Here is a 26,211-nt window from a genome sequence, read left to right as displayed (position 1 = left end):
TGTATTGGCACAAACAGTAGACTTTACATATGGAACATTACAGGAAACCCATTATATATATATATATATATATATATATATATATATATATATATATATATATATATATATATATATATATATATATATATATATATATATATATTTATATATATATATATATATATATATATATATATATATATATATATATATATATATATATATATATCAGACAGAACTGTTATATATATATATATATATATATATATATATATATATATATATATATATATATATATATATATATTTATATATATATATATATATATATATATATATATATATATCAGACAGAACTGTTATATATATATATATATATATATATATATATATATATATATATATATATATATATATATATATATGTATATATATTTATATATATATATATATACAACAGTTCTGTCTGGTTCTCAAATCTGATTGGCTGATATATTAATTAATAATATATCAATTAATAATATATATAATATATATTAATTAATATTCTGCAATATCAGAACTCCTACAGCCTCTTTACCCTTTGTGTATTACTCCGCCCACATACAGCCAGCAAAAAGCAGACACTACAGATCTAAAGTTTAAAAGATGCTTGCTCAACTGTTTAACTGTCAGCTTATGATTTGAATCCAGAAGAAACTACTTCCTCATACAAAAGGGTTTTTGAGACTCTCCATGTTTGATTTTGTTTTTATATACACAATTATGCCGTCAAACTGTTGTATAAACGCAATATCACGTGAGTAGCAGTGCGATATGGCTGTATATCGGCACTGGTAGGGGGACTAAGGCTTGGATAGGCAACGCACGCCTCCCACCAGTGCCGATATACAGCCATATCGCACTGCTACTCGTGTGATATTGCTCATCTATCTATCTATCTATCTATCTATCTATCTATCTATCTATCTATCTATCTATCTATCTATCTATCTATCTATCTATCTATCTATCTATCTATCTATCTATCTATCTATCTATCTATCTATCTATCTATCTATCTATCTATCTATCTATCTATCTGTATATCTGTAATGAAGCGATTGGGAGGTAGCGGGAACTACAATTCCCATCAGCCTAGGCGTGGCCATCATCCTTTGCGGTCTGTTGTCACTACAGATCCAGTAATGCGGAAATGGAGTGTGCTGCTAGTAGCGGGGAAGAAAAAGAGCTGGAAATGATTAAACCTAAAGCGGGTTTAAAATCGGATGTGTGAAAGTATTTCGATTTCTTTCTAAAAAGATACGAAAAAGGAGAAAAGGTGACAGACAAAGAAAAAAATGGTATGCCGCCACTGCCAGACTGTGGTGAAATATAAGTCGGGGAATACGACTAAAGACAGTCATGGGGCCAGCAGAACACAGCACACTTGTTAGATTGATGCAGACATTGACTTGTACCGCAAAGAGACCTCTATCTCACTTATGGCTTGTCCTCAAGTGGTGGAAAGACAATGCACAATGTTACCCACTGCTGTCAACCTTGGCTAAATCATATCTCTCTGTCCCAGAAACCTCAGTCCCAGAGGGTTTTTTTTCTGTTGCAGGGGACATGCCCAGAGATCCCAGCTTTTACCAGATTATAGTTATATGATAATTTTCCTTAAAAACCCATCTCTATCTGAGTGAGTGATTGTTGAATGTGATGAGTTTTCAACAATAATAAATTGAAACTTTTTTTATATATGGTTTAATAGTTTTTTTGTTATTAAAATTGAAAAATTGAAGTTCCTGTTTTAAAACTTACAGATAGATGGCTAATTTGTATGTCATTGATATGTTCAGTGCTAAGGTAAATAAACACTTTTGGCACTTTTTTCAAATCTTTTCATTAGTTTTGTTTTTCCTGTAAATTATTCAATAAATACCGTACTGTGCCATTCATACCGAGTATTATCGTAACATGAAATTCTGATACAGTTACATCCCTAATATATATATATATATATATATAACATGGAAAGCCATTTAAATCCGCAGCTACAAAAGTCCAATCCAGAGGTTATGAAAGTGTTGATAACATTTTCATCATTATTACAGCCATGTAAAAATCAAACAATACTCATATTCCAATCATCTGATGAAGACCTAACCGGGACTCCATTAATATGAATGGACATGCTGGGAGACATCAAGTCATTCGGGACCAACAAACAGAATTCTAGTTTTGTCAGCGTTCAGTTCCAGGAAATTTTCCACCATTTATATTTTAAGATCACGAAAGCAAGAAATAATGGATGGGGGACGAAATGCAGAACTGGGTTGAAGAGCAAAATATATTTGTGGACATAGCTAGGAAAGATAAAACCATGCCATTTGATGATCTGGGTAAGAGGAAGAATTCATGAAAATTATAAATAATTATGGACCGACCACTATGTACCGTGTGTGCATGTAGAATTAGGATATATTTTGCATCTCTATTATTTCCCCAAACAAAAACGTCAGTGGAACGGTTTTGAATAATAACACAAATCATGTCAACTTATCTCCAAAAATAAAAATGTAAGAAAATGTGTGTCTTAAAAAAATTAATGTAAAGACTCCCACTATAACTATTTTTGACCTTCTCTGCCTCCTAAAGCATACATTCAATTCCAATTATCATGAAATGTTAATTTCTAATTTTCATTTTGTGTGTGTGTGTGTGTTTACTCTACTAATTTAAACATTTTGCATGAAACATCTATTTGCATGAAAAATCCATTGCCCTTATGTTCTGGTCAACAAATAATAATCTTTAAAGCACTGACAGAAAAAGCATGAGACTTGCTCAAAGTGATGTCATTTTCTCTGCCAGGAAACTGTATTATCTATTAGAAACGTTCTACTTATATACTAGGCATAGACAGTATAAGATTCTGATGGTATGATAACCTTGGATAAAAATATCTTGGTTTCATGGTATTGTGATTAGGAATGGGTCGGTATAAGATTGTGACAACTTTTTCAACCCCATTAAAACATTTTAAATATTTTGGAACAGTAGCTTTTGATGTGGAGAGTCATTTTCTGCTGGAGATACTGTTACCATAAAAAACTAAATAAATTAAATGCAAAAAAACACATTAAAAAACTCTTTATACACCATAGAAAACAGAAAATTCTGGCGGTTTTAAAACCTTGACTTTTCCAAACCGTGGTAAACCTTGAAACCGGTTATCGCCCCATGCCTAATTGTGATAACTGCTCTAAAATATATTCTTATTAAATGTCTGGGTAAAAAACAACAACTTATTTCCCATTGAGCACAATATATTTTATTTTAAGAAATATTTAGAATATTTGATGTGATCTTTTGATTATGGTCCTTTGCTGCTGAAGATACTGTTGCCCTGAAAAAGCCTGACATGTAAAAAATAAAACTTACATAGCTTTATCGCAGTATTAGGGAATCTACCTTTACAGTAAAATTAATAAGAATAAGAATTAACAATTAAAAGACGTCTCGACTAATCAGCATGTGCGGCACTGCAAATAAACTTGAGTCGCGACACCAATAAAGGGCAAATGACTATGGCCAGACAGAATCTACTGCCATTTATTGCTATTTCTGCTGAGAATTTTATTTTTAAAAAATCTGCGGATTTATGCGGAATGATTTTAGGAATTTTTATCAATAAAAACTTAATATATGCAATAAAACATAATACCTTTTGAACTTTTATTTAATGTTTACGTTGCAAATCCATCTAGATTCACTTCCTTGATAAACAAAGCAAGTGTGTCATATAATATATCTACTAAAAGACAGAAAATATGACTGTATTGTGAATAGATCAAATGAACACTTTCATATTAGTCAATATCATTACTAAATTAAATTTTAAAAATGTAAAATTAGAAATTTGCACACATTTACACAAGTAAATAAATAGACTCAATGATTGGCTAAAAAATCTGTGGATTTCTGCATGCGCAGATTCCGTGTGGGCCTACAAATGACTTACATTTCTATGGTAACCCAACGCAATCTCACAGCAATTCGTAACTTTTTGATTTAGTGGCTAATTCGTATGAATTCATACAATCTAATTCGTACAATTTAGTATGATTTGTTCATCACCCAATGACGGTTGGGGTTAGGGGTTAGGTTGGGTGCCACGTCTCCTTTTTAAAATCGTACAAATTTGTAAGAATTAGCCACTAAACTGACAAAACGTAAAATACTTAAGTTTTCTCGTGAGATTAGGCTGGGTAACCACACACACTTTAAATTCAAACAACATTTATTGGCGGTTCATTCTGCTGTGGCGGCCCCAGGTTAATAAAGAGACTAAGCCGAAAAGAAAATATATGAATGAATGAATATTCTACGTGGGCGGAGTAATACAGAAGGGTGAGAAGGCTTTGCGAGTTCTGATATCGTATATATATAAAATGCATTTGAGCATTTGCTAAAAAAATTATTTAAAACCTTGACTTTTACAGACCTTCATAAACCTTGAAATCAGTACTCATCCCATGTCTATTATATACATACAGTATGTGAGATTACTAGGAGAAAATAAACATTCCATTTACTTCCCATTCACTCCTAAACAACTGAAACCGTCTCATTTGTGATTGCTTCTATTCGAGCGATTCTACATTTCTCCTTCATCTCTCCTTCTCCGTTGTACTTCTTGATTTTCTCTTTTTTTCTGCCTTCCACCTCTCTCAATCCCTCATTCCGTCCTAATCAGCACTTGTGTTTGACATGCATTGACTATAACAGAGAACGCGGGCACACACACATACACACACACACACACACACACACACACACACATTTACATGTGCTGAGCTAATGCCACTCAGAGGGATTTGTCAGGTCTGGCAGTTCTCCACTGTGCCGACTCTCACGTGATATGTCAATTGCCCTGTCACCATGGAGATTCAGCATTTTCTGCCCTGTCATCCAGGGCTGTGTGTGTCTGTACCTGAGCTTGCATTTATCCTCCTCACGCACATACACATGCAGCCATGCCTAGAACCTCTGTGTGTGTGTGTGTGTGTGTGTGTGTGTGTGTGTGTATTGGATTTAACTGATGAGCCAGAAAATTAAACCCAGTCCTCGAGTATTTCGGGTCCAGAGTCACTTCAAAGCGTCGCTGAGGAGAGCATCATATGGCCATGCGCAACATCTGCATCCAATTAGAGCTTTACATGAACAGGATCCTCAAACCCTCCAGCGTATCTCTCTCGACCAATCAGCCAATCACAAAACGCCTCCTTAAAATAGATTAAGCATCCATTTGGAAAAGTCAAAAGCTCGTCGAACTGTCTTTGAAGAGTTGATTGACGTCATCTGTCTTTGACTTCTCATTGATAGTGGTTTTCTAGTTTGTTAAAGATGCTGCGAGTGATGTGTTTTCTTTAACCAATCACTGTGTAAGTGCTAAAACGCTACTTTATTGAATGGCAGTGAATAAGTCGAACATTCCCTCCACACCCTCACGGTAATCTTTGAGCAGGCGAAAAAGACACAACAACCTTCTGAAAACGGAGACCAAGGCCAATTTGGTTGTTAGACATCCCAGCCTATTTCCAGACAGCCAAATCTTCGAAAAAATTCCAGATTAAGCAATCCGTTCTGAGTCTCTGCATAACCAGCCATGACAAGTAGAAACCTGACGAGGACACAATGATGTGTAACTCATTTTGCAGTTCTCAAACACACAGAGGCTCCTCCAAGTTATAAGCTTTGACTGAAGCATATTCGACCAAACATGCAGGCACTCCTGAAGGGCTCAGATATTTAAATATTCACCCAACAATGAAAATTGTCTCAACATTTACTCACCTTCTAATTCCTCCAAGACCGGCTGAGTTTCTTTCACCTATTTAACACTGAATAAATGTTGGAAAGCAGCAGATATAGACTTCCAAAGTGGTTTTTGCTTCTAATTTACACTACTTGACAAACGTCTTGTCGCCTATCCAAGTTTTAGAAACAACAAATAATAACTAGTTGATCATTTGGTACCAGAAGTGGCTTAAATGAGGCAAAGGGTTCTAGATTACGCTTATTTTACCCAAATAAAATATGATCATGCCTTGATATTCAGTTATTTAATTAGGACAGTAAGGTCTGACTTTGCTTAGTCAAAAATTGTGTCCCTTGACAGAAATAATGTACAGTATAGAATATAAAGTCATGCTGCAGTGGGAAAATAATGAATATTGTGTATGACTCCCATCCCGTGAGCTTGAACATCCACATTATTAGCTTATTAATAGTCATCTGGTATGGCATCTCCAATGCCTCCTCCTTCATCTTACCCCAGACATGCTCAATAATGTTCATGTCTGGTGACTGGGCCAAGGTTATAATAGTTTTGAATTTTTCATTAGTTTTAGTTTCTATTTCGTTTTGACTTTTTGTTTTAAAATGCACCTTTTAATTGGTTTTAAGAGGCAGATTTACTAGTTTTTATTAGTTTCTATATTTTAAAATGACTAGGTTTTAGTTTAGTTTTTATTAGTTTCAGTATTAGTTTTGGCTTATTTTTTTCTAAATAAGGATATGTGTAAGGTGCAAGATTCAAAATCAATAGAATAAATATTGTATAATAAAAACTCAGTCATGCATTTTTTGAAACCTGTATTTAGAGGACACATGAACACTGTCATCTACCAATACCATAGACATCCTCAAATTCAAATACAACAGCCCACGAGATAGCAGCCCTACAATATGTGTGCAAGGCTGCTTCTGAGGTTAGACACACAGTATGGGAAGTTGAGATATTTAACGCGGATGTTAGAACTCAACGTACCAAAATTACAACTCAGGCTCATTCTGGAAACGTAGCCCCGCAGACGTTTCTGGAGACCGCGAAATACGTCTTGGGAGGTACGTATTTGTAAAGTTCTTGTTTTTGTGAATCCGTGAGAGCCCGCTGTGCGCACTTTTTTGCATCTCGAATGCCTCTCGCGATCGCCGTTCGCGCCTGTGCTGTTCTCGTGTAAAGCCGCTGGAGGCCGCTGTCGAGCGACCGTCTGTCCGACTGACTGAATGACTGAACGATTGACTGGCGGCCGGCCAATCAGCCGACCCACCCTTCTCCTCCTCCTTCTCCTTCCCTAAACAAAAGCAATGATTTACAAAAGCCGTCCAGAAAAAGAAAAGCCCTCGTCTGATTTTGACCGCATTTCGGATTTCACTGCATTCTCGCCCTGTTATGAACTCGTTCGCTTTATTTTTTGGATTCTGTTTTTGTCATATGTGATTTCTGGAACCGCTCTTCCCCGGACTCGAACATAGTCATCACTACCGGCTCCCCTCCAGGTCTCCGCTCCTCCGACGTAACACGACGAGCTAATCGGACAAACTGGTTTCGGTGGGAAAGCCCTCCACACGGAGGTGAGCCGTCAGTCAGCGAGCGCGTAGAGCGTTCGCTTGAAAAAATAAAATGCAGCCATAAGTACCTCCGGCCACATAAATCGTGGTCTCCAGAAACGTCCGCAGGGCTACGTTTTCAGAATGAGCTAAGGTTGCAAAATTACGTAGTCAGCAATAGTAATTTCAGTCAGTTAAAACATCACCATGGCATGATCTTAAAAATGTCTTACAGTAAAGTTTTGCAACCCAACTGAATCATGATTCATGAATTTAAATTCCAATACGATTTTCTGCTATAAAATAAACTTACGTTTTTCACCAGATCCTCTCATTCAAGCCCTCGGTTTACAGCGGTGCTGTTGTTGAAGTTTAGTTCAGTCACAGCAGGCTGTCATGTGCTGTTTTTGTTTGGTTCATTAAATCACGCATGCAAAGTATTATCAGTTCACTGCTTCTCAAATTTGATCTCAGTGTAACGTTACTGTTGTATTAACTGAATGAGAGTATATATTGGATTATATGCAGGTTTCACTAGGTCTTCTGCAGTATTTGTGATCATTGAGATGCAGTTCAACAGATAATTTATCAAATGAATCTACCTTCTGCCACTTTTCCTATTGATTAACTAGAACTCAAGTTATTATTTGTTGCTCTTACAACTGGGATCAACAACAATACTTTTGTCAGGTAGTGCAGATGTAGGCTGATAGTTTCTAACATTCATCAGAATATCTTGTTTTGTGTTCAACAGAAAGACGTTTATACAAAGTTTAGAATGTTTTTGGGTGGACTGTCCCTTTAAATCTGATGTTGTAATGTTATTGCAATAAGTACTATAAGCACTGTAAGTAAGAGTATTCTTAAAGTTGACATTAAACAGATGTTGCAACGTTTCTTGTCATACATACATTTGAGTGAATGGATTGTCAATGGGGATTTGGTTCTATCCTATGACTGATGACCGGATAAAGACAGATTTAAGTGTGAGCTTGCAGTTGATTGCAAGAAGGCAGTGTTTAAATTGACTAAATCACTGGAAAATCCTGGCGAATGTAACTTGAGCAAATTCTTTTATTTTACAGGAAGATTTATGGGCCGTTTACTTTTTTAACATTTTTGCCATAAATACATATGCAGTCCATGAATGCAACGCATTAGTACTTGACCATAATGGACGAATGGCAGGCTATATGGGCACCATTTAATAATGTGCAACGTTTTTTTTTTTTTGCAGATCCTTTTTTTTTTTTTTTTTTTGCAGATCTTTTTTTTTTTTTTTTTTTTGCAGATCCTTGTGAACTTGTTTTGAAAACACTTTCATCAGTGCAAGAAACATTTCAAAATTGTGAACAAAAATGTTTCAGTTTAAGTAAATTAATGTCACGTTAGGACATTTAGATTAACATTTCAAAAGCACATGATCAGAATATTTTAAAATTTTTATTTCAAACAAATCTTTGTTTTACATACTGAATTTTTGGCTGCACATTGTTTCATAATTTGAAAATACTGTGTTATGTAAAGACCGTACATGGGTTAAAGTCACGTTCGGGGTCTTGGGTATATAATTTTTTTATGTAATGACTATAATAAATACATGTGAAATGAGATTGTAAAATTAAGCGTTATTAATTAATTTTTATTTTACCTTTTTTTTCGGAAGGTTTTTGGTCCTAAAGGCCTAAAAGCAACCCGGGCTCATTGTGGAAACGTAGCCCTGCAGACGTTTCTGCGGACCGTGACATACGTCCTGGGAGGTACGTATTCGAGCGGTTTTTGTTTTCGCAGATCCGTGAGAGGCCGCTGTGCGCGCTTTTTCGCGTCTTCAGATTCTGTTTTTCGTCTTACCTGATTTCTGGAACTGCTGTTCTCCGGACTTGATCCCGGTCGTCGTCCCCGCGGCCGGCTCCTCCTCCGGGGCCTCCGCTCCGCCGACGCAACGCTGTGAGCTAAGCGGACAAGCTGGTTGCATCGGGACAGCCCTCCACTCAGAGGCGAGCCGGCGGCCCTCGAGCGCGAAGAGGAGTAGCGGGGCGGCGCCACACCGCCCTGCATCGTTCACTCGAAAAAAACTAAACGCGGCCGTACGTACCTCCAGCCACGTAAATCGCGGTCTCCAGAAACGTCCGCGGGGCTACGTTTCCAGAATGAGCTTGGGTTGCCTAAAAGTTAACCCATGTTCTGTGTTTTATAATGGAAAATCATTCAATTGGATGACAAATTACTACTATGCTAAAATTGGCAACATTATGTAAATTCCCTTATACTTTCACAAATAACGTTGCGTTTACAGTAGCAATATTTAAATTTGGTTTGAAAGAATAGTAACTTTTTATATGAGGATAGTCAATAACATAAATTTCAGGTACATGACCACCATAAACTTTGACTGAGATTATAGATTGTAGTCTGTTTGTTGTTGGAGGTAAAAAGTAACATTTCAAATGTGGAGTAAAAGCACAGTGATGCCAATAAAAGCAAACACTTGTCCCGTTATATGTAAGTGCCTAAATATTTGTGTTTAGAAACAACCAAAAAAAAAAAAAAGAATCAAACAACAGAAAAAAACATCCTGTCGCAAACTGCTTGACTTTTTTGTTAATTTCTTTGCCATTTTAAATCAAAACGTAATAATTTATGTAATTCATATAAATACATGAATAGTTCAGAGGCAGAAACCACTAAATGCCGCCTGAAAATTTCTCCTAAAATTTGCATTTTTTTTAGCCCCCTATGTTTATATGCAGTTATTTCACTTTAAAGGCAATGAAAAGAACTTATTCATCAATGTAAAAGTAAAATTACTAAGCCTACACACAAGAGTAAAATGCTAATTTTAGAAGAAAACATCAAATGGTATTAAGAGGTTTTGTCATCTAAACTCTTCACATGTAATTCATAACTGAATTTAATAAAAAGAAACATTGAGCAGTTTTGTGCTTTCAACACACAAGAAACACATTCACTCATTCATATTTTAAATTAATCATATTTTTTAAAAAATCACTTGCAACAATAAAAAATGTCCATTATTTTCGATTACACCTAATTTTTTTTTACATTTCTAACCTTATATAAAAAGGTTAACATCAAGACATGGATACACCATACAATCACATGTAAAGTATCTATAAATACCAGATCAACTACAAAGTGGTTATTAAATCATAACTAAGGCATAACTAAGCTCCTTTAATATCCCACTTCATTCTCTTTATGTGTGTTTTCCAAACAGCCTCTTCTATCTAAGCAGCACTGCAGCCCTGACAAACACTCCCTGTCCTTAAAATTGTTTATCTTTTAAAGGGATCCAAATAGTGAAAAATTTTGACACTGAATGTCACAAAGTGGGGCTTGCAGTCCTTTACTAGTCTTGAATAGTCTGCTATTTTTCAGATGAGTGCGTGGGGGTACTTCTTTTTTTTTCTCTGGTTTGCACCCGGAGAGAAAGTGAAAGTAAGAGAATGAGCGAGGACTTTTTAATAATACAGCTCTCGGGCTGTTATATTGCTTTTTTTCAACCTTTCTCCCCACTACCTTGGCTTTTTCTTCAGTCTCTCAGTCCAGGAGGCACTCAGTTGCAATGTATGAAATTCATCAAAGCCGCTCAATGACATTTCATGTATTCTGATTCGAAATAGCCATAACGCAAATAACGGAGAGACGACTGTAAAAGGCTTCTTCGGGTCACTATAGGGCATAGTTTGAGATAATACAACACACTCGATTTCGGAAAGTTTTGCACAAGATCAACTACAGTAGATGCTAAAATCTAGATTTCTATTCAAAAGCACAAAAGGCTCTTCAGGATAATGTTTAGGACACTAAAGGATACAAATACTAAAGGAATGAAGATGATGGCTGATGCAAACTTAAAAGGAATCTAAAAGAAATCTGCTAAGACTGAAACACAACTGATGATATTTACTGGATGATTAGCCAACTGCCATGCTAAAGTTGGCAACAATATCTAAATTTCCCTTAACTTTCACAAATAATACTGGATTTACAGCAGCAATATTAACATTTGATTTGAAAGAATAGTAACTTCTTATATGAGATGGTCAAGAACATAACTATCCAGCCTGATCTGACGAGAAAACGTAAGTATTTTGCATTTTGTCAGTTTAGTGGCTAATTCGTACGAATTCGTACAGGTTCAGTCGTACAAAAATGTACGATTTTAAAAAGGAGGTGTGGCACCCAAACCCACCCCTAACCCCAAGCGACATTGGATGATGAGCAAATCGTACAAAATTGGACGAATTAGATCATACAAATTCATACGAATTAGCCACTAAATCAAAAAGTTACGAATTGTCGTGAGATTGCGTTGAACTATCAGGTACATGATCATTATATTAAGGAGTCCTCATTAAGCTTTTAGTTCCTTTTTATGTTTTTATTTTTCATTTCAGGCAATGTATAATGTAGCTAAACAACCAAAATCATAAGTTCAAGGCACTTTAAAAACTTCATGTTAATGAAGGCTTCTTAACTTTGGACTTCCGACACATTAATTACCCATTAATTATACCATAATTAATGAAGCATATTTAGTTTGATTTTGAATGTATAATGTAACAATCAAAGTGCGCAACAAAGAATTAATTCTGAACTACCGAAACAGCCATAATGCAATATATAATTTGCATAAAGCCAGCCTATGGTCTTGATTGGCTGCCTGCAAACAATCTATTCTGACTCGCACTCAAACACTTTAGTTATTCTAGCATGACTTAAATGCATACACACACACACACAAAAAAAAAAACTCCAGTTGTAATCTCTGAAGCTGAAATAGAAATCTCATAGTTGCAGTCCATTGTATCTGCAGTTTGCTGTTTATGATGAGAGATTTTAAAATAATTCAATAACTGAGATACAAAACTCTGCCGTCTTCAGGAGTAACTAATCTAAATGCATCTGGTGCCAGTTGCTTAGATTAACTCATAATTCTCTCTTCATATAGCCGTATGCCCATTACATATCCATGAAACACAGTGATATAACCGCGCTCGGATCGTTTGCTTTCACACTGCAATCGATCCGCTCCAGAGTTCGTTTCAATCTAGCCGAGACCACCTCATTCAAGCGATCTCGGAGCGATTGATTTGGCACGGATCCGAGAGCGATTGGCGGTTTCACATATGCCAAACGAACCATGCTAACTGGGCAAATGAGACAGGTTCCGAAACAAAAGTGTAGGTGTGAAAGCACCCTTAGACTAGTCTAAAAAGATAGTCATTGTGTGTTTTTTTTTTTTTTTTCAAAAGTAATTCATATCCGGGACCAGGCCATATCCTGAGCTGCTGCTGCGCTGATGGTCGTGGGGAGTGGAGAACATGAGTCTGATTCCAGCGACGCTCCAGGGACAGACGAGTCTTCGCTGAGGCCATCTTCCAGCCTCAACCACGGCGAATGAAGCTCTGCACAAGACTTTTGGCCAGCGGAGAAATTAAAATGGTCGTGCCCAACTGAGTCTGGTTCTCTCAAGGTTTTTTTTCTTCACTCCCATCAGGTGAAGTTTTTTTTCCTTCTCCGCTGTCGCCACTGCCTCGCATGGTTCAGGATTGGTAGAGCTACGCGTCGATGAATTTGCTCTTCAGTGTTTGAACTCTCAGTAATGATTAAATAACACTGAACTGAGCTAAACTGAACTGAACTGAACTTAAACACTAAAACCTGAACCACACTGTTCCAGTTACTATGACCATTTATGTGAAGCTGCTTTGACACAATCTACATTGTAAAAGCGCTATACAAATAAAGCTGAATTGAATTGAAGTACAAATAATTGACTTCAAGTCATTTGTGAAATGGGTGATCACTTTAACTAATGTAAAAAAGCAAGACTGCATGAAACTTATTGCTAGTTGATTAGGCGGTATGATGGCACAGTGGCCAAACTTGGTCATAATGTATGAGTACGTGTAATTGTGAGAGTGCATAGGTGTTTCCTAGTACTGGGTTGCAGCTGAAAGGGCATCTGCTGCATAAAACATATGCTGGAATAGTTGACGGTTCATTCTGCTGTGGCGACCCCAGATAAATAAGAAATTAATGACTGAATGAATGCTAGCTGATTAACTGGCTCTTTAAGACAATCTGAAATCTTTACCCTTAAATAGTGCACTGTTTCAGGGAGCAGCCATTTGCAGTGGTATCCAAAACCATAGTGGACGTTCTGAAGGGCACTGAATCAATGCACCGCAATATAAAGAGTGCACAGCCAATGTACTCTTAATGGCTAGAGAATACCCATAATGCACTTTGAGAGTTCACACGCTGAATGAATATGCCACAATATGGCAGTCATATAGGAATCTTTTTAATGTAAGTTTCTAAATAAATGGTAATTTAATTGTTAAATTGCTGTTTGTATATGTGACAAAAATTGTAATATTATATTTGCTACTAACAGACAGCTTACTCTGACCCAGAAGTCTAATGTCTAATCCATCTGCGGGATTTATCAACCAACAAAGAACAAACAAAATGCCATGCCCTCATTTTCATTCACTCCTTTAAGTGAACTATATTCGTGTACTAATGTGGAGTAAAGTGAAAGAGGGTATAGAGGGTGAATTCGGATAAAGCCATAGACTCCAACAAAAACTTATGTGATTGATTATTCACGATGCATTGTTAACAATTTCCTGTAGAATCTACAGTAAGTTTACCAGTAACGTACTGTAAATAAATTACAGCAAAAGTTTTGCATTTACATTTACAGCACCATTTATCTTGCTGTATATCCTTACTGTAAAATTCATTCATTCATTCACTTTCGTTTCGGCTTAGTCTCTTTATTAACCAGGGATCACCACAGTGGAATGAACCGACAACTTATCCAGTATGTTTTACACAGCGTATGCCCTTCCAGCTGCAACCTATCACCAGGAAACATACCTCTCTGTAAATATACAGTAATTCATTCCTCCATTTATTTTCTTTTCGGCTTAGTCCCTTTATTAATCAGGGGTCACCCCAGTGGAATGAACCACCAACTAATCCAGCATATGTTTTACACAGCGGATGTCCTTTCAGCTGCAACCTATCACCGGGAAACACCCCTTGCTGTTAAATATACAGTAATTAATTTCTTCATTTTCTTTTCGGCTTAGTCCCTTTATTAATCAGAGGTCACCACAGTGGAATGAACCACCAACTTATCCAGCATATGTTATACAGTGGATGCCCTTCCAGCTGCAACCTATCACCAGGAAACACCCCTTACTGTAAATATACAGTAATTCATTCCTCCATTTATTTTCTTTTCGGCTTAGTCCCTTTATTAATCAGGAGTCACCACAGGTGAATGAATCGGCAACTTATCCAGCATATGTTTTACACAGCGTTGCCCTTAAAGCTGAAACCTATCACCATGAAACACCCCTTACTTTAAAATATACAGTAATTCATTCCTTCAGTCATTTTCTTTTCGGCTTAGTCCCTTTATTAATCAGGGGTCACCCTGGTTGAATGAACCACTAACTAACCCAGCATATGTTTTACACAGCGGATGTCCTTCCAGCTGCAACCTATCACCGGGAAGCACCCCTTACTGTTAAATATACAGTAATTCATTTCTTCATTTTCTTTTCGGCTTAGTCCCTTTAATAATCAGAGGTCAACACAGTGGAATGAACCACCAACTTATCCAGTATATGTTATACAGTGGATGCCCTTCCAGCTGCAACCTATCACCAGGAAACACCCCTCACTGTAAAATATACAGTAATTTTCACAATGAAACTTTAAAATACAGTACTATAAATGTCCTAGAGTAAAATACAGTTCAGATTACAGTTAAATACTGTGTAATTTACAAAAAAAAATCATTAACAGTGTGCTGGAGGAAATCTGACACAATGTGCCACAAATAAAGACTTTCAACAAGGTTTTTAAACAGTTGTAATTTATTCAGTTTAACTGTGTATGGGCAATTCATGTTTATTGGGTTGAATTTGTAGGGTATTTTTGTTCTCATATTGGTACCATTTTGCCACAAGCTCTTGGTAATTGTGTATCACCCAGATGAATAAACGTTTTTTAATGCAGATGTTGAGTAATACACAGCTACAGCATCCCATAATATCCGAAATTAAGTAAAGGCTTACCACTGAAAAACGCTGTGCTCAAGTCATGGTTACCAAGATGGTTCGGGTGGATTAGCTCTTCCAATGTATCATCATTAGACTTAGACTCAAACTCATTCACTTTCCCTCAGCTTAGTCCCTTAATTATTAGAAGTCGCCACAGCAGAATGAACCGCCAACTATTCCAGCATATGTTCAACACAGCGGATGCCATTCCAGTTGCAACCCAGTACTGGGAAACACACACTCATTCACAAACACACTCATACACTACTGCCAAATTTGTCAACCCAATTTACATGTGTCTTTGCGCTGTGGGGGAAACCGGAGCACCTGCAGGAAACTCACTCAAACACGGCGAGAACATGCAAACTCCACACAGAAATGCCAACTGGCACAGACGGGACTTGAAGCAGTGACCTTTATGCTGTGAGGCGACAGTGCTAACCACTGAGCCACCATGCAGCCCCTAGGCTCAAATTGGTGTGGTAAAAACAAGAAATCATTACTGTGATACAGTGTGGTGCTAAGGATTCATAAAATCTCTGAAGCTAACACTCAGATCTGATTATTAAAATGTTGTTCCTAACAGGAGCTGTCATTCATAGACCAATGACAGTGGAAGGCTAGAGGAAAGAAGGGATTTCAAAAGATCAATCTTCAAATGACTGAATTGGGAAATAAGATGGTGTGAACTGTATAAAAAAATAAAGGCTGTATGACCTTCTTTGAGAATCCTTTGGGATTTGTTAGACAAATTATGAACAAAAAAATCTAAATTGTCTGTATTGTACTACTTTAGTCATGACATTTGCACATGAATAGCATTTCATATATAGTTGTTTCGCTTGCCATAGTGTCAGAGACAAATGTCTTGCATTACAGCAGAAAATAAAACAGCAGAAAATGCAGCAACACAAGCAAAAATGACTTAAATGTTCACTCAGGGTTTTAAAGGTTATGGGACCACGATGAGAGACACGAAGCAGCTGTTCTTGTTCAAGTTTTCTGATCAGCTTCATTCAGCAGAAAGCCACTGCTGTCAGTGGAAGCAAACATCAGCAAAGGGCAAAGGGAAAGTGAGGTAAGTTGTTTCAATGGGGAAGTTAAATCACAAACTAAAATCCAAACACTGCATAAAATCAAGCATTTTTTAAAAACATAATTAAGTTATTATAATTTAATATAATTAAAAGTATCAGCTGAAGGGTGAAGTTATACTTTGGGGTAAACTGTGTGAGTGGCTCAGCTAAAAGACGGCGAAAGTGAACTTGTCAAAATACAGGAAGTTCAAAGTGTTTAAAGTATTAAAGATTGAAGATTAGCCTAATCAATATTAAAGATGGTGCGTAGATGCAGTTTTAACTCCAAAATTGCAAATTCTGAAGAAAATGAAACATGATTAGTTTAAAAAGACATTCTGTGGTGGAAAACACAGCTTAAATAGCTTTTGTTTTTGTTTGTTTGGGCTGGAGCTGGCTGCTATGAAAGTACAAATCATGTGAAGCCAACACAGATTTTGTAATGGGTCTGTGTATTAATAATTTTCACCTCATTAATAGTAATATTTGTATGAATTATTAACATATTCCCTTGTGTTTTCTCACTGGCACAGCACACCTTACCCCAACCCACATAAAAATACTACAGTAATTTATAGTAAATACAAAAGAATCTTTCAGTAAAATAAAATAACATTAAAAAAAAAATGTATTGTGGTAATTAAAGTTGCTAATTCAACTGCAGTATTATAAACAAATTACTCAACAACACTGTACTCTTTTACAACTAGTTATACTGTATACTACACCACAGTTTACTTTAATAAAAACTTAATACTACGACAGTATTTATTACAGCTTATCAGTTTGCTTTATGGTTACTACACAGTGTGCTGTAAATACTATAATACAGTATAATACACTATAAATACTACACCCTAGTATTTTTTCAAGTGAGTAATGTGGGGCAGGATGTGCCACTGGATATTTTAATATAAAAATGTATATATTTTCATAACACAGCAATCTAATAACCTCACATTTCCTCACAAGTTTACCTCACTTTCCCTCAAACTTAAAACTCTAAGGTTGTGCGTCAAATCCGAGCGTGCTGCCTATCTTATACTTGTGTGTGTGTGAAGTGTGTTTGAGCTCAGCACCTCCAAATCCTATAAACGCTGTCTATGTAGGCAGCGCACTCGGTTTTGAGGCACAGCCGGAGGAAACAGAAACTCCGAAGTCTTACTGCTGATTTTGGGGCTGCCTTTGCGCTCGCTGGTAGAAGGAAGATCCGCGAACTGAACCCGGTGTCCGGACATTTTCAGCACCTCTCCAGACCGCTCGACCCTGGTCAAAAATCCGCAAAACTTTCGCTTATTTCCCGCTTCCGTCTGGCTTGAAACACATGGAGCACTGAGTCGGTATGCGCTATGGATGTATGACCAAAGGACACAAACTCCTTCATGAGAGAGAGGAGAGAGAGAGAGAGAGACAGAGGGAGGGCGAGAGAGAAAGTGAGGTTTTTTTCAGCCCAAAAAGTAAATAAATAAATAATAAAGGAACTTAAAGTCCACATGACTGCAGAATTACGTCATTCCGATTTAAAGCAGATTGTTATGTGACAGAGGTCTTGCTGTGTAATGTTATTATGACACATATTTCATACATATTTAGAGTTGATTTATCAGCATAGGCTAAGCAACTGCGACATAAGCTCTAAACATGATTGTTTAATTGACAAAATAATTGACACAGTGCTTTACCTTGACCTGTGTAGAACAGGATGCACAAACTGACCAGTTGTTAAGTCCGTTAACGTTTATCAAAGCCTATGCTAGACTACATAAAAGGCATTCAAATTAGTGATTAATTTGATTATTTGTGTTGATTGACAGACGTATACTGTTTTCAGTCACACGGTCCATCCTCTCACATACTCATATGTCGAGGTTTTTTCGTGTGCCCTGTCGCATGGTCCTGCAAATGCATTATAGTCTGCAAAAACAGCTGCATGATTTCTGAGGTACTGTACTCTGTTAGAAAATACCTGCCTTATACTGACATCTAGTGGCTGATTTAGGAACTACTAAAACATTTGATTGAAAGAGCTCACACTCACCGGTCACTTTATTAGGTACACCTGTCCAACTGATCTTTAACACAAATATCAAAAAATATCAAATGATCAAATATCATGGCATGTCAGCAACTCAATTCATTTAGGCTTGTAGGCAGGGTCAAGACGATCTGCTGCAGGTCAAACCGAGCATCAGAATGGGGAAGAAAGGTGACTTTGAATGGGGCATGGTTGTTGGTGTCAGACTGGCGGTCTATTTCAGAAACTGCTGAATTACTGGGATTTTCATCTACAAACATCTTTTATTACAGAGTAAAAAAAAACAGAGGGTTTACAGAGAATGGTCCGAAAAAGTGAAAATATCCAGTGAGCGGCAGTTCTGTAGGCTCAAATGCCTTGTTGATGCCAGAGGTCAGAGAAGAATGACCAGATTGGTTCAAGTTGATAGAAAGGAAACAGTAACTCAAATAACCACTCGTTACAACTGAGGTAAGAAGAGCCTCTCTGAACGCATAACACGTCCAACCTTGAGGCAGATGGGCTACAGCAACAGAAGACCACACCAGGTGCCACTCCTGTCAGCTAAGAACAGGAAAATGAGGCTGCAGTTGGCATAGGCTCACTAAAATTGGACAATAGAAGATTGGAAAAACGTTGCCTGGTCTGGTTCTTGTGTTGGTCTGGTCTCGATTTCTGCTGTCACATATGGATGGTAGGCTCAAAATTTGCCATCAACAACATGAAAGCATAGATCCATCCTGCCTTATATCAACGTTTCAGGCTGCTGGTTGTGGTGTAATGGTGTGGGGGATCATTTCTTGGCACAATTCGAGCCCATTAGAACCAATTGAGCATTGTGTCAACACCACAGCCAAAACTGAGTGTTGTTGCTTACCATGCCCATCCCTTTATGACCACAGTGTACCCATCTTCGGAAGGCTACTTCCAGCAGGATAATGCACCATGTCATAAAGCGCAAATCATCTCAGACTGATTCCTTGAACATGACAATGAGTTCTCTATACTCAAATGGCCTCCACACTCACCAGATCTCAATCCAATAGAGCACCTTTGGGATGTGGTGGAACGGGAGATTCGCATCATGGATGTGCAGCCAACAAATCTTCAGCAAATCTGTGATGCTATCATGTCAATATGGACCAAAATCTCTGAAGAATGTTTTCAATACCTTGTTGAATCTGTCATGAAGAATTAATGTAGTTCTGAAGGCAAAAGGAGGTCCAACCTGGTACAAGTAAGGTGTACCTAATAAAGTGGCCAATGGGTGTATTTCAAATGGCAAAATGTCAGTCTGTAGAGAGGGTTTGATTATTTTATGTAAGGTACAAAACTGTAGTAGAACCTCGTCTTTGATGTCCTTCATTAATTGATTAGCTGAAGGATTGGTTGTTTTATTTAACTTGTAACTTTATATTTAATAAAATATAAATGCAAAAGTCAAATATTATTTTTAACTTATCTTTATGATTGAGTTTTATTGGTTGGATAAAACCATTAAAAGGTTAAAATCAAAGTAAAAAAAATGCATCAATTAATAATATTATTGCAGTTAAATTAATTAAATTATTTTATTACATTAAGTAGAAGTTATCAGCAAAGATTAGGTGAAATATTAGGTAATACACTAAAAACATTCAAAGCTGATTCCTTGGATTTACTTTTTTTAAGTTAAGTGGTTGTAAACAATTTATTTGGACTGAATCAAAAACAAATTAAAGTTAAACATTACTAAACTTAATTTGTTAAAATTCAACAGATATAAATTGTTTGCAACAATTTTGCAGACATCTTGTTTTTCAGTGAAGAACTCCTGCAGTGATATGTTATTGCAATTTAGAAAGTCAAATATAGCACATTACAAAACAAAATAAATAAATAAATGGTTGGAACAGTTAATATATTGATTATTGTATTATATTAAAATTATTTAGGCTTGAGCTATTTTCTGACCACATAAGGTAATAATGTGAACTCACTTCATTTATAACAGTGCCTCTGTGTTCTTATACTGCCAGCAGGTCACATGAGCAACTTAAGCTTCATCTGTTTGTAAAACCAGCTTTTATTGTTCCATACAACAGCAAAATTTGATACTTCTATTCAAGCAAGGAACTTTGAAAACTCCTATTTACTATTAATAAGAGCCACTATAAATAGAGATAACCACACTGAGGTCAGCCATTAGAGTAGAACATAGACTCACATGCAGGACTGACATGAGATCATTTTCTACTCTCATTCCTACATGATTATGTCATTTTGTTTCAGTCTGGGTTCTGTGTCTCCAAAGAGCAACATTTATGTAAAAGCAAAGTTCTGAGAATAAAAACATTTTCTTGAAGACTTTTACGGATGTTATAAAGAGGTTTTCAACATTCTTGATGTTCATAAATGTTACAGTGTGTTTTAGGACATGACCGTGTCAAACTTTAAATGCAACACTGTAAAAAAATTCTGCTTGTCTAAAAATGTTCAATTGAATCAAATTAACCTTATCAGCCATCTAAACTTAATGTACACTGAAAAAAAAAATTGTTACTTTACTTTTTTTCCAGAAGCTGGGATGATGGGGAAAAAAATGTAAATTAAATAAAGGCTTGTAAATTACAGAAATTTACCGTAAAATAAATGTACTGTAATTCAATTACACAAAAAATGACTGTAAATTTAACGTCACTTATTTCACAGTAAATTTCTGTTATTTAACGACCGTTATTCTACAGCAATTTTTTGTGATTTAACGTCTTTTATTTTACAATAAATTTCTGTTATTTAACGTTTTTTATTTTAAAGTATATTTTTGTTATTTAACGTCTTTTATTTTACAGTAGACTTCTGTTTTATAACGTCACTTATTTTACAGTAAATTTCTGTTACTTAACGTCACTTATTTTACAGTAAATTTGAGTTATTCAACAGCTGTTAATCTACAGTAAATTTTTGTGATTTAACGTCTCTTACTTTACAATAAATTTCTGTTATTTAACGTCTCTTATTTTACAGTAGATTTCTGTTATTTAACACCCGTTATTTTAAAGTAAATTACTGTTATTTACAGTCACTTATTTTACAGTAAATTTCTGTTAATTACCATCACTTATTTTACAGTAAAATTCAGTAATTTAAAGGCCGTTATTTTACAGCAAATTTCTGTTATTTAACAGCTGTTTTTTTACAGTAAATTCTGTTCCTTAACGTCACATGTTACATTAAATTTCTGTTATCTAGCAGCTGTTATTTTATTACCTATTTTTTTTTTTTTACAGATTTTTTACAGTGTATATTAAAGTGACTTAAAACAACAGGTATAACAAAACAAAGTAAGTTAGAAACATGATAAGCTTATAGTTTATAAGATGATTAACATAAAAATGTGTGTCACACAAGCCATGAAGGTTACAAATTTTATTTTTTTATTTTTTGCAGGGCTGGGTGAACCATCTTTCTTTAAAGAGTTCTTAGTTGTTTTAGGACCTTTTATTCTAAGAGACATGAAATCAATAAACATTGAAGATCTGAAATTGCTTTAAAGAATTTATTCAAAAATACATATTTGCAAAAATAGATTTCAGGCACTTAAACATGAAAGAACCATCAGTTTAGTGTATAACACAACAGTGCAGATGATGTACTTAAAGAAAACACACACACACACACACACACACACACACACAATCATTGTTAAGAACTGTTGGAAATGTTTGTGTAAGTGCGACATTCCATTCAAAAGTTCTGGACAACAGATTACAAAACAATATAAAGAAAACAAATGTACATATAAGCCTTACAAATCTTGTAGACAACATGCAATCAAGACTAAAAAAAAAACATTCGCTCAAACTCAAATAGTCCTCATTTTACATATCACACCACAAATCATCTTGTGCACTGCACTTCAACATATTTCTGGAAAAATGAAGACACACAAGAACAGAAATATCATAAATTAAGGCAACATTTAATAATCACAGGAGTGAGTAAAGTGCAATCCTTTTGGAAACATCAGAATGAGTTACAGTATTCCAGGTACAATCTGTGAAGGACTCCATCTGTATCAGTGCAGGCCATTCTGTTCAATGTACATCCTGGAAAGGGACGCTGCCATGGATTTGGCCAACTCCTCATCCCTTTTGCGCTGTACCTGGGTGTGACGGCACCAGTCATCATACTCCGGGTTGGGCTGACAGCTGTCCAGCAGCACATCATAATGACCATTACTGAGCCAGCTCAACCATATGGCTGGTTTAGAGGAGTCCTCTTCACCCAAGTAGTGCACCATGGTCGATACTGTCGGGCTTTCCACGCTACCCCCAGTGGTCAAGTAGATATTCACATTCAACATCTGACTCATGGCTAACAGTTCAGGATAGCCGGCCCATGCACCATCCTGCGCCGCATTGATGAGAAACTCCCCAACATCTCCTTCGATAATGGGGTTGAACTCCTCCAGATGATCGGCAATGTGGTGCATGGTTTGCTCTCTCAGCTCCTTGTGCATTGACTGGTCCCCATAAGCCGCCTTGGAAACGGCCCGGTACAGGCAGTTCCCATCTGGGATGATGTGAAAGCGGTATTTCTGCCTGTCATGAAGGTATTTGTTCTGTTTCTCCACTTCAGCCAGATAACGCGTAACCTTGTTGTCGACCTCACTTTTGTTGGGTTCCTGAAGGATGCGCAGCTCAAACACTGGGTTGTTGTCTTCAATGCTCTCCTGCCTTCTGGGGTCTCTAAGATCTTCATATGAATCTGATGAGGTTTTCTGGACAGTTTCAATAGTTTTGGAGGGCGTGGCATTACTTTGTAAACATGGCTCGCGTCTCCTCTCACAAACTCTGTAACTGTCATTATCAAAAAACCTATCGTACTGAATTGAATTTCTCTCATCGTGCTCCACAAAAACATCTCTTCTGGGGACTAAATCCAATGGGGAATCAGATTGGCGATGTTCATCTCCGTTAAGTGCGTAGGAAACCCGGTTGAAGTGCGTCTCCAGAGCTCTGCGGTTTGTGTGCGGCTCCTTCACAATGTGAACGGGTACAGACCTCTCCACGCCATCCGGTCGCGTGATGATAATCTCCGCGGTAGACGTGTAAAAAACCGGCCTCATCGAAGTAGCCTCGTAACAAGAAAAGGCAGGCATGTTCGCGTCAGTCTGTTCTCCTCCAGACGAATATTCCGTGTGCTCTTCTGTATCGCTTCCGTTAACGGCGTTTCCGACTGCCTCTAAACAACTTGAACTGGTCGCTGTTGCGTTATTGGTGACGGTGGTGAGAGTTACGGAAACTTTTCGAGAGGAGCCGGGGTAGTGTGTTAACGCGCTGCTGTACAAGTGCATTTTCAACGTCCTCCCTTTATACAATACGCCTTTGGCCTCGTTGTTACCGAATGATGACAACACAGTCCAAAAATACACTCTGTCATCAATAGCAGTGAATGTGTAGGGCGCGTTTCCATGGATCCTTGTTCCCCGCTGCTACAAAGTTGTCTTGCGTCAGACTCAAAGCCACCCTAATTTTAGCGCGAGGTCTAGTAACCGGACCCCTGTATCTCTGACACAGGGCTGGGGCCGTGTAGACGACCCGCAGTCTGCGGGAATCCGAAAGATGTGATGTGTCACCGGGACTCTCGGCGTTTCTCTCGCTTCTGTCTGTGTTTACGCCAGCGCGCGCCTCAGGGCGGCGTCGCCAGATTGGAATGCGTGCAGTTTGCCAAGAGGCCGCGGGTTCCCATACAGCTCTGCGGACCACACTGCCTCTCAACTGCGAGGAAGTCCCGCCTCACACTAAACTACATTGGTTCTACTTCATCAAGACGAGTTGGCTAGAAATCGCCTTAAGCATATTAAAGACTTTTCGGGGAAATTTGTGTCAGGTGGGTCGACGCGACGTCAAACCGCAGCTTCAATCCAAACAAAGTTGATTTATTATTATTAAAAGAAATCTAAATAATTCGCTGGTTGCTGTATTTATCCTTTTCCCATATATGGTGTTAAACTCCCATTTAACAGTTTCAGAATTGTTAGTTTTGCTGCAACTAACCCCAGTGTTAGCATTCGACTCATGACATCATATGACATCATATTCTGCAAGGAGTCTCTACAGCCTTTTTTTATAGAGGTAAAGTTGATTTTACATTCGCACATTGGGACTTTCCCCTAAAACAATATAATTTCATTAAATATAATTTCATATATATTTCTAAATAGCATAATCATATAAGCAGCCAATGACTACCAAAGTACAACATTGTTCACAGTCAAAAAAAAAAAAAAAAAAAAAAACACTGTTAATGTTGTTTTGAAGTTATACTTTTTACTATTTTAATGGTTTAATTATAAACTTTCGCCTATACACCCAGCAGTTAAATTAAAATTCATTAAAAGTAATGATACACAATTAGTCACAATACATTACTAAAATATAATATACTGGTAAATTGTGTTACTAACACTCGAGTGGTCATTGTCAAATTTTGAATAAGAGTCTATATCTATCTTTAGATGATTACAGAGGAAGTGAAGTTTCTTAACACATCATGGTTAACTTGAAGGTCAGTGAAAATGACAAGAGTTTTAAATAGCTTCCACAAGTGTCATACACACACAAGCCCTGTTCTCAGTTGCACTACTGACATGTCTCCATAAACTGACTCTTTGCACGTATGTAACCAAAAGGGAAAATGTATCATGTCCCACTGCACTTTCTTAAAGAGACCACTGTATAATACTTTTTTAATTTAATAAATTACGTCTAGATGAACACAATAGCAGTGGTTACAGTTAGCAAGCAGTGTGGCTTATTTATTTCCGAAAACATTTGGGGCTTTTACCATTGCCAATTCACAAGAATACATGTATTTAACTGTATTTGCACTCTAAAAAAATATGGGGTTATTTTTTCTACCCAAATCTTGGGTTGAGGCATTTGGGTAATTTTTTTTTTTTGGGGGGGGGGGGGGGGGGGGGGGGGGKGTTTTCATAGTCTTGGGTAGTTTCAACCCAGCTCTTTGGGTCAAATCAACTCACAGCAGGGGCTGACTGGGATACCACATAATATGTACTTATTTATTTAAATGCAATGAAAATAGTGTAACATAAACGCAGATTCCTTGCGGTTTCAGATGATTAAAATGAGATTGATGCTCATAGCAGCCCTTAGTCAGACCTTTCTGAATTAAAAAAAAAAATTCTTACTAGCACCTTTTGTACATCTGCAATCAAAGCTGCACATCCCCCACCGCACTTTAGTGATGCAGAGTCATTTTTGGATCAAATTAAGCTATTATTTAAGTAAAAAATAACCAATTATTGGGAAGAAAAACAAACCATTTATGGGGTTAAAAATAATAACTTAATTACTTGGGTTAATTTAACCCCGGATGTGTTCTGTCCCATATTTACCCAGCAGTAGGGTTAAAAACAACCCAATTTGGGTAGTTTTTACCCAGTGTTTTTTTAGAGTATAGATTGTTTTCTGAAATATGATGTAATGAATATTTTATACCAGTAGGTGGATCCCAAGTGCTTCTAGAACGCTTTTGAATAACAAGATTGCAGTAGCGCAGTGTAACACCAGGGGGAGCTATTGGTCTCTGTTTATTGAATAACAGCAACACGCCTTTATGACTGCGATAGCGGTTACAC

The 26,211-nt window shown here is 36.9% G+C and overlaps 2 protein-coding genes across 11 annotated transcripts in view; both read right to left on the bottom strand.

Moving 5' to 3' along the window:
- Positions 1-17,924, bottom strand: part of si:ch211-285f17.1 — a 293,770-nt gene extending 275,846 nt beyond the window's left edge. For all 10 annotated transcript variants that reach the window (XM_073941510.1, XM_073941529.1, XM_073941539.1 and 7 more), the window contains exon 1: positions 17,718-17,924. In XM_073941510.1, the coding sequence (XP_073797611.1) occupies positions 17,718-17,790 (73 nt within the window). In that variant the 5' untranslated portion in view covers positions 17,791-17,924. The remainder of the gene's footprint in view (positions 1-17,717) is intronic.
- A 4,166-nt stretch (positions 17,925-22,090) lies between these two features.
- On the bottom strand, positions 22,091-24,332 carry otud1 (OTU deubiquitinase 1). The gene has a single exon (XM_005162584.6). It carries the CDS (start codon positions 23,902-23,904, stop codon positions 22,624-22,626), a length of 1,281 nt encoding a protein of 426 aa, XP_005162641.1. The 5' UTR covers positions 23,905-24,332; the 3' UTR covers positions 22,091-22,623.
- Positions 24,333-26,211: the final 1,879 nt, after the last annotated feature.

The sequence above is a fragment of the Danio rerio genome, chromosome 24 (assembly GCF_049306965.1).
Source record: "Danio rerio strain Tuebingen ecotype United States chromosome 24, GRCz12tu, whole genome shotgun sequence".
In the NCBI taxonomy this organism is placed as follows: Eukaryota; Metazoa; Chordata; class Actinopteri; order Cypriniformes; family Danionidae; genus Danio; species Danio rerio.
Note: the sequence above shows the minus strand (reverse complement) of the source record. Positions and strands in the feature narration are given on the sequence as shown.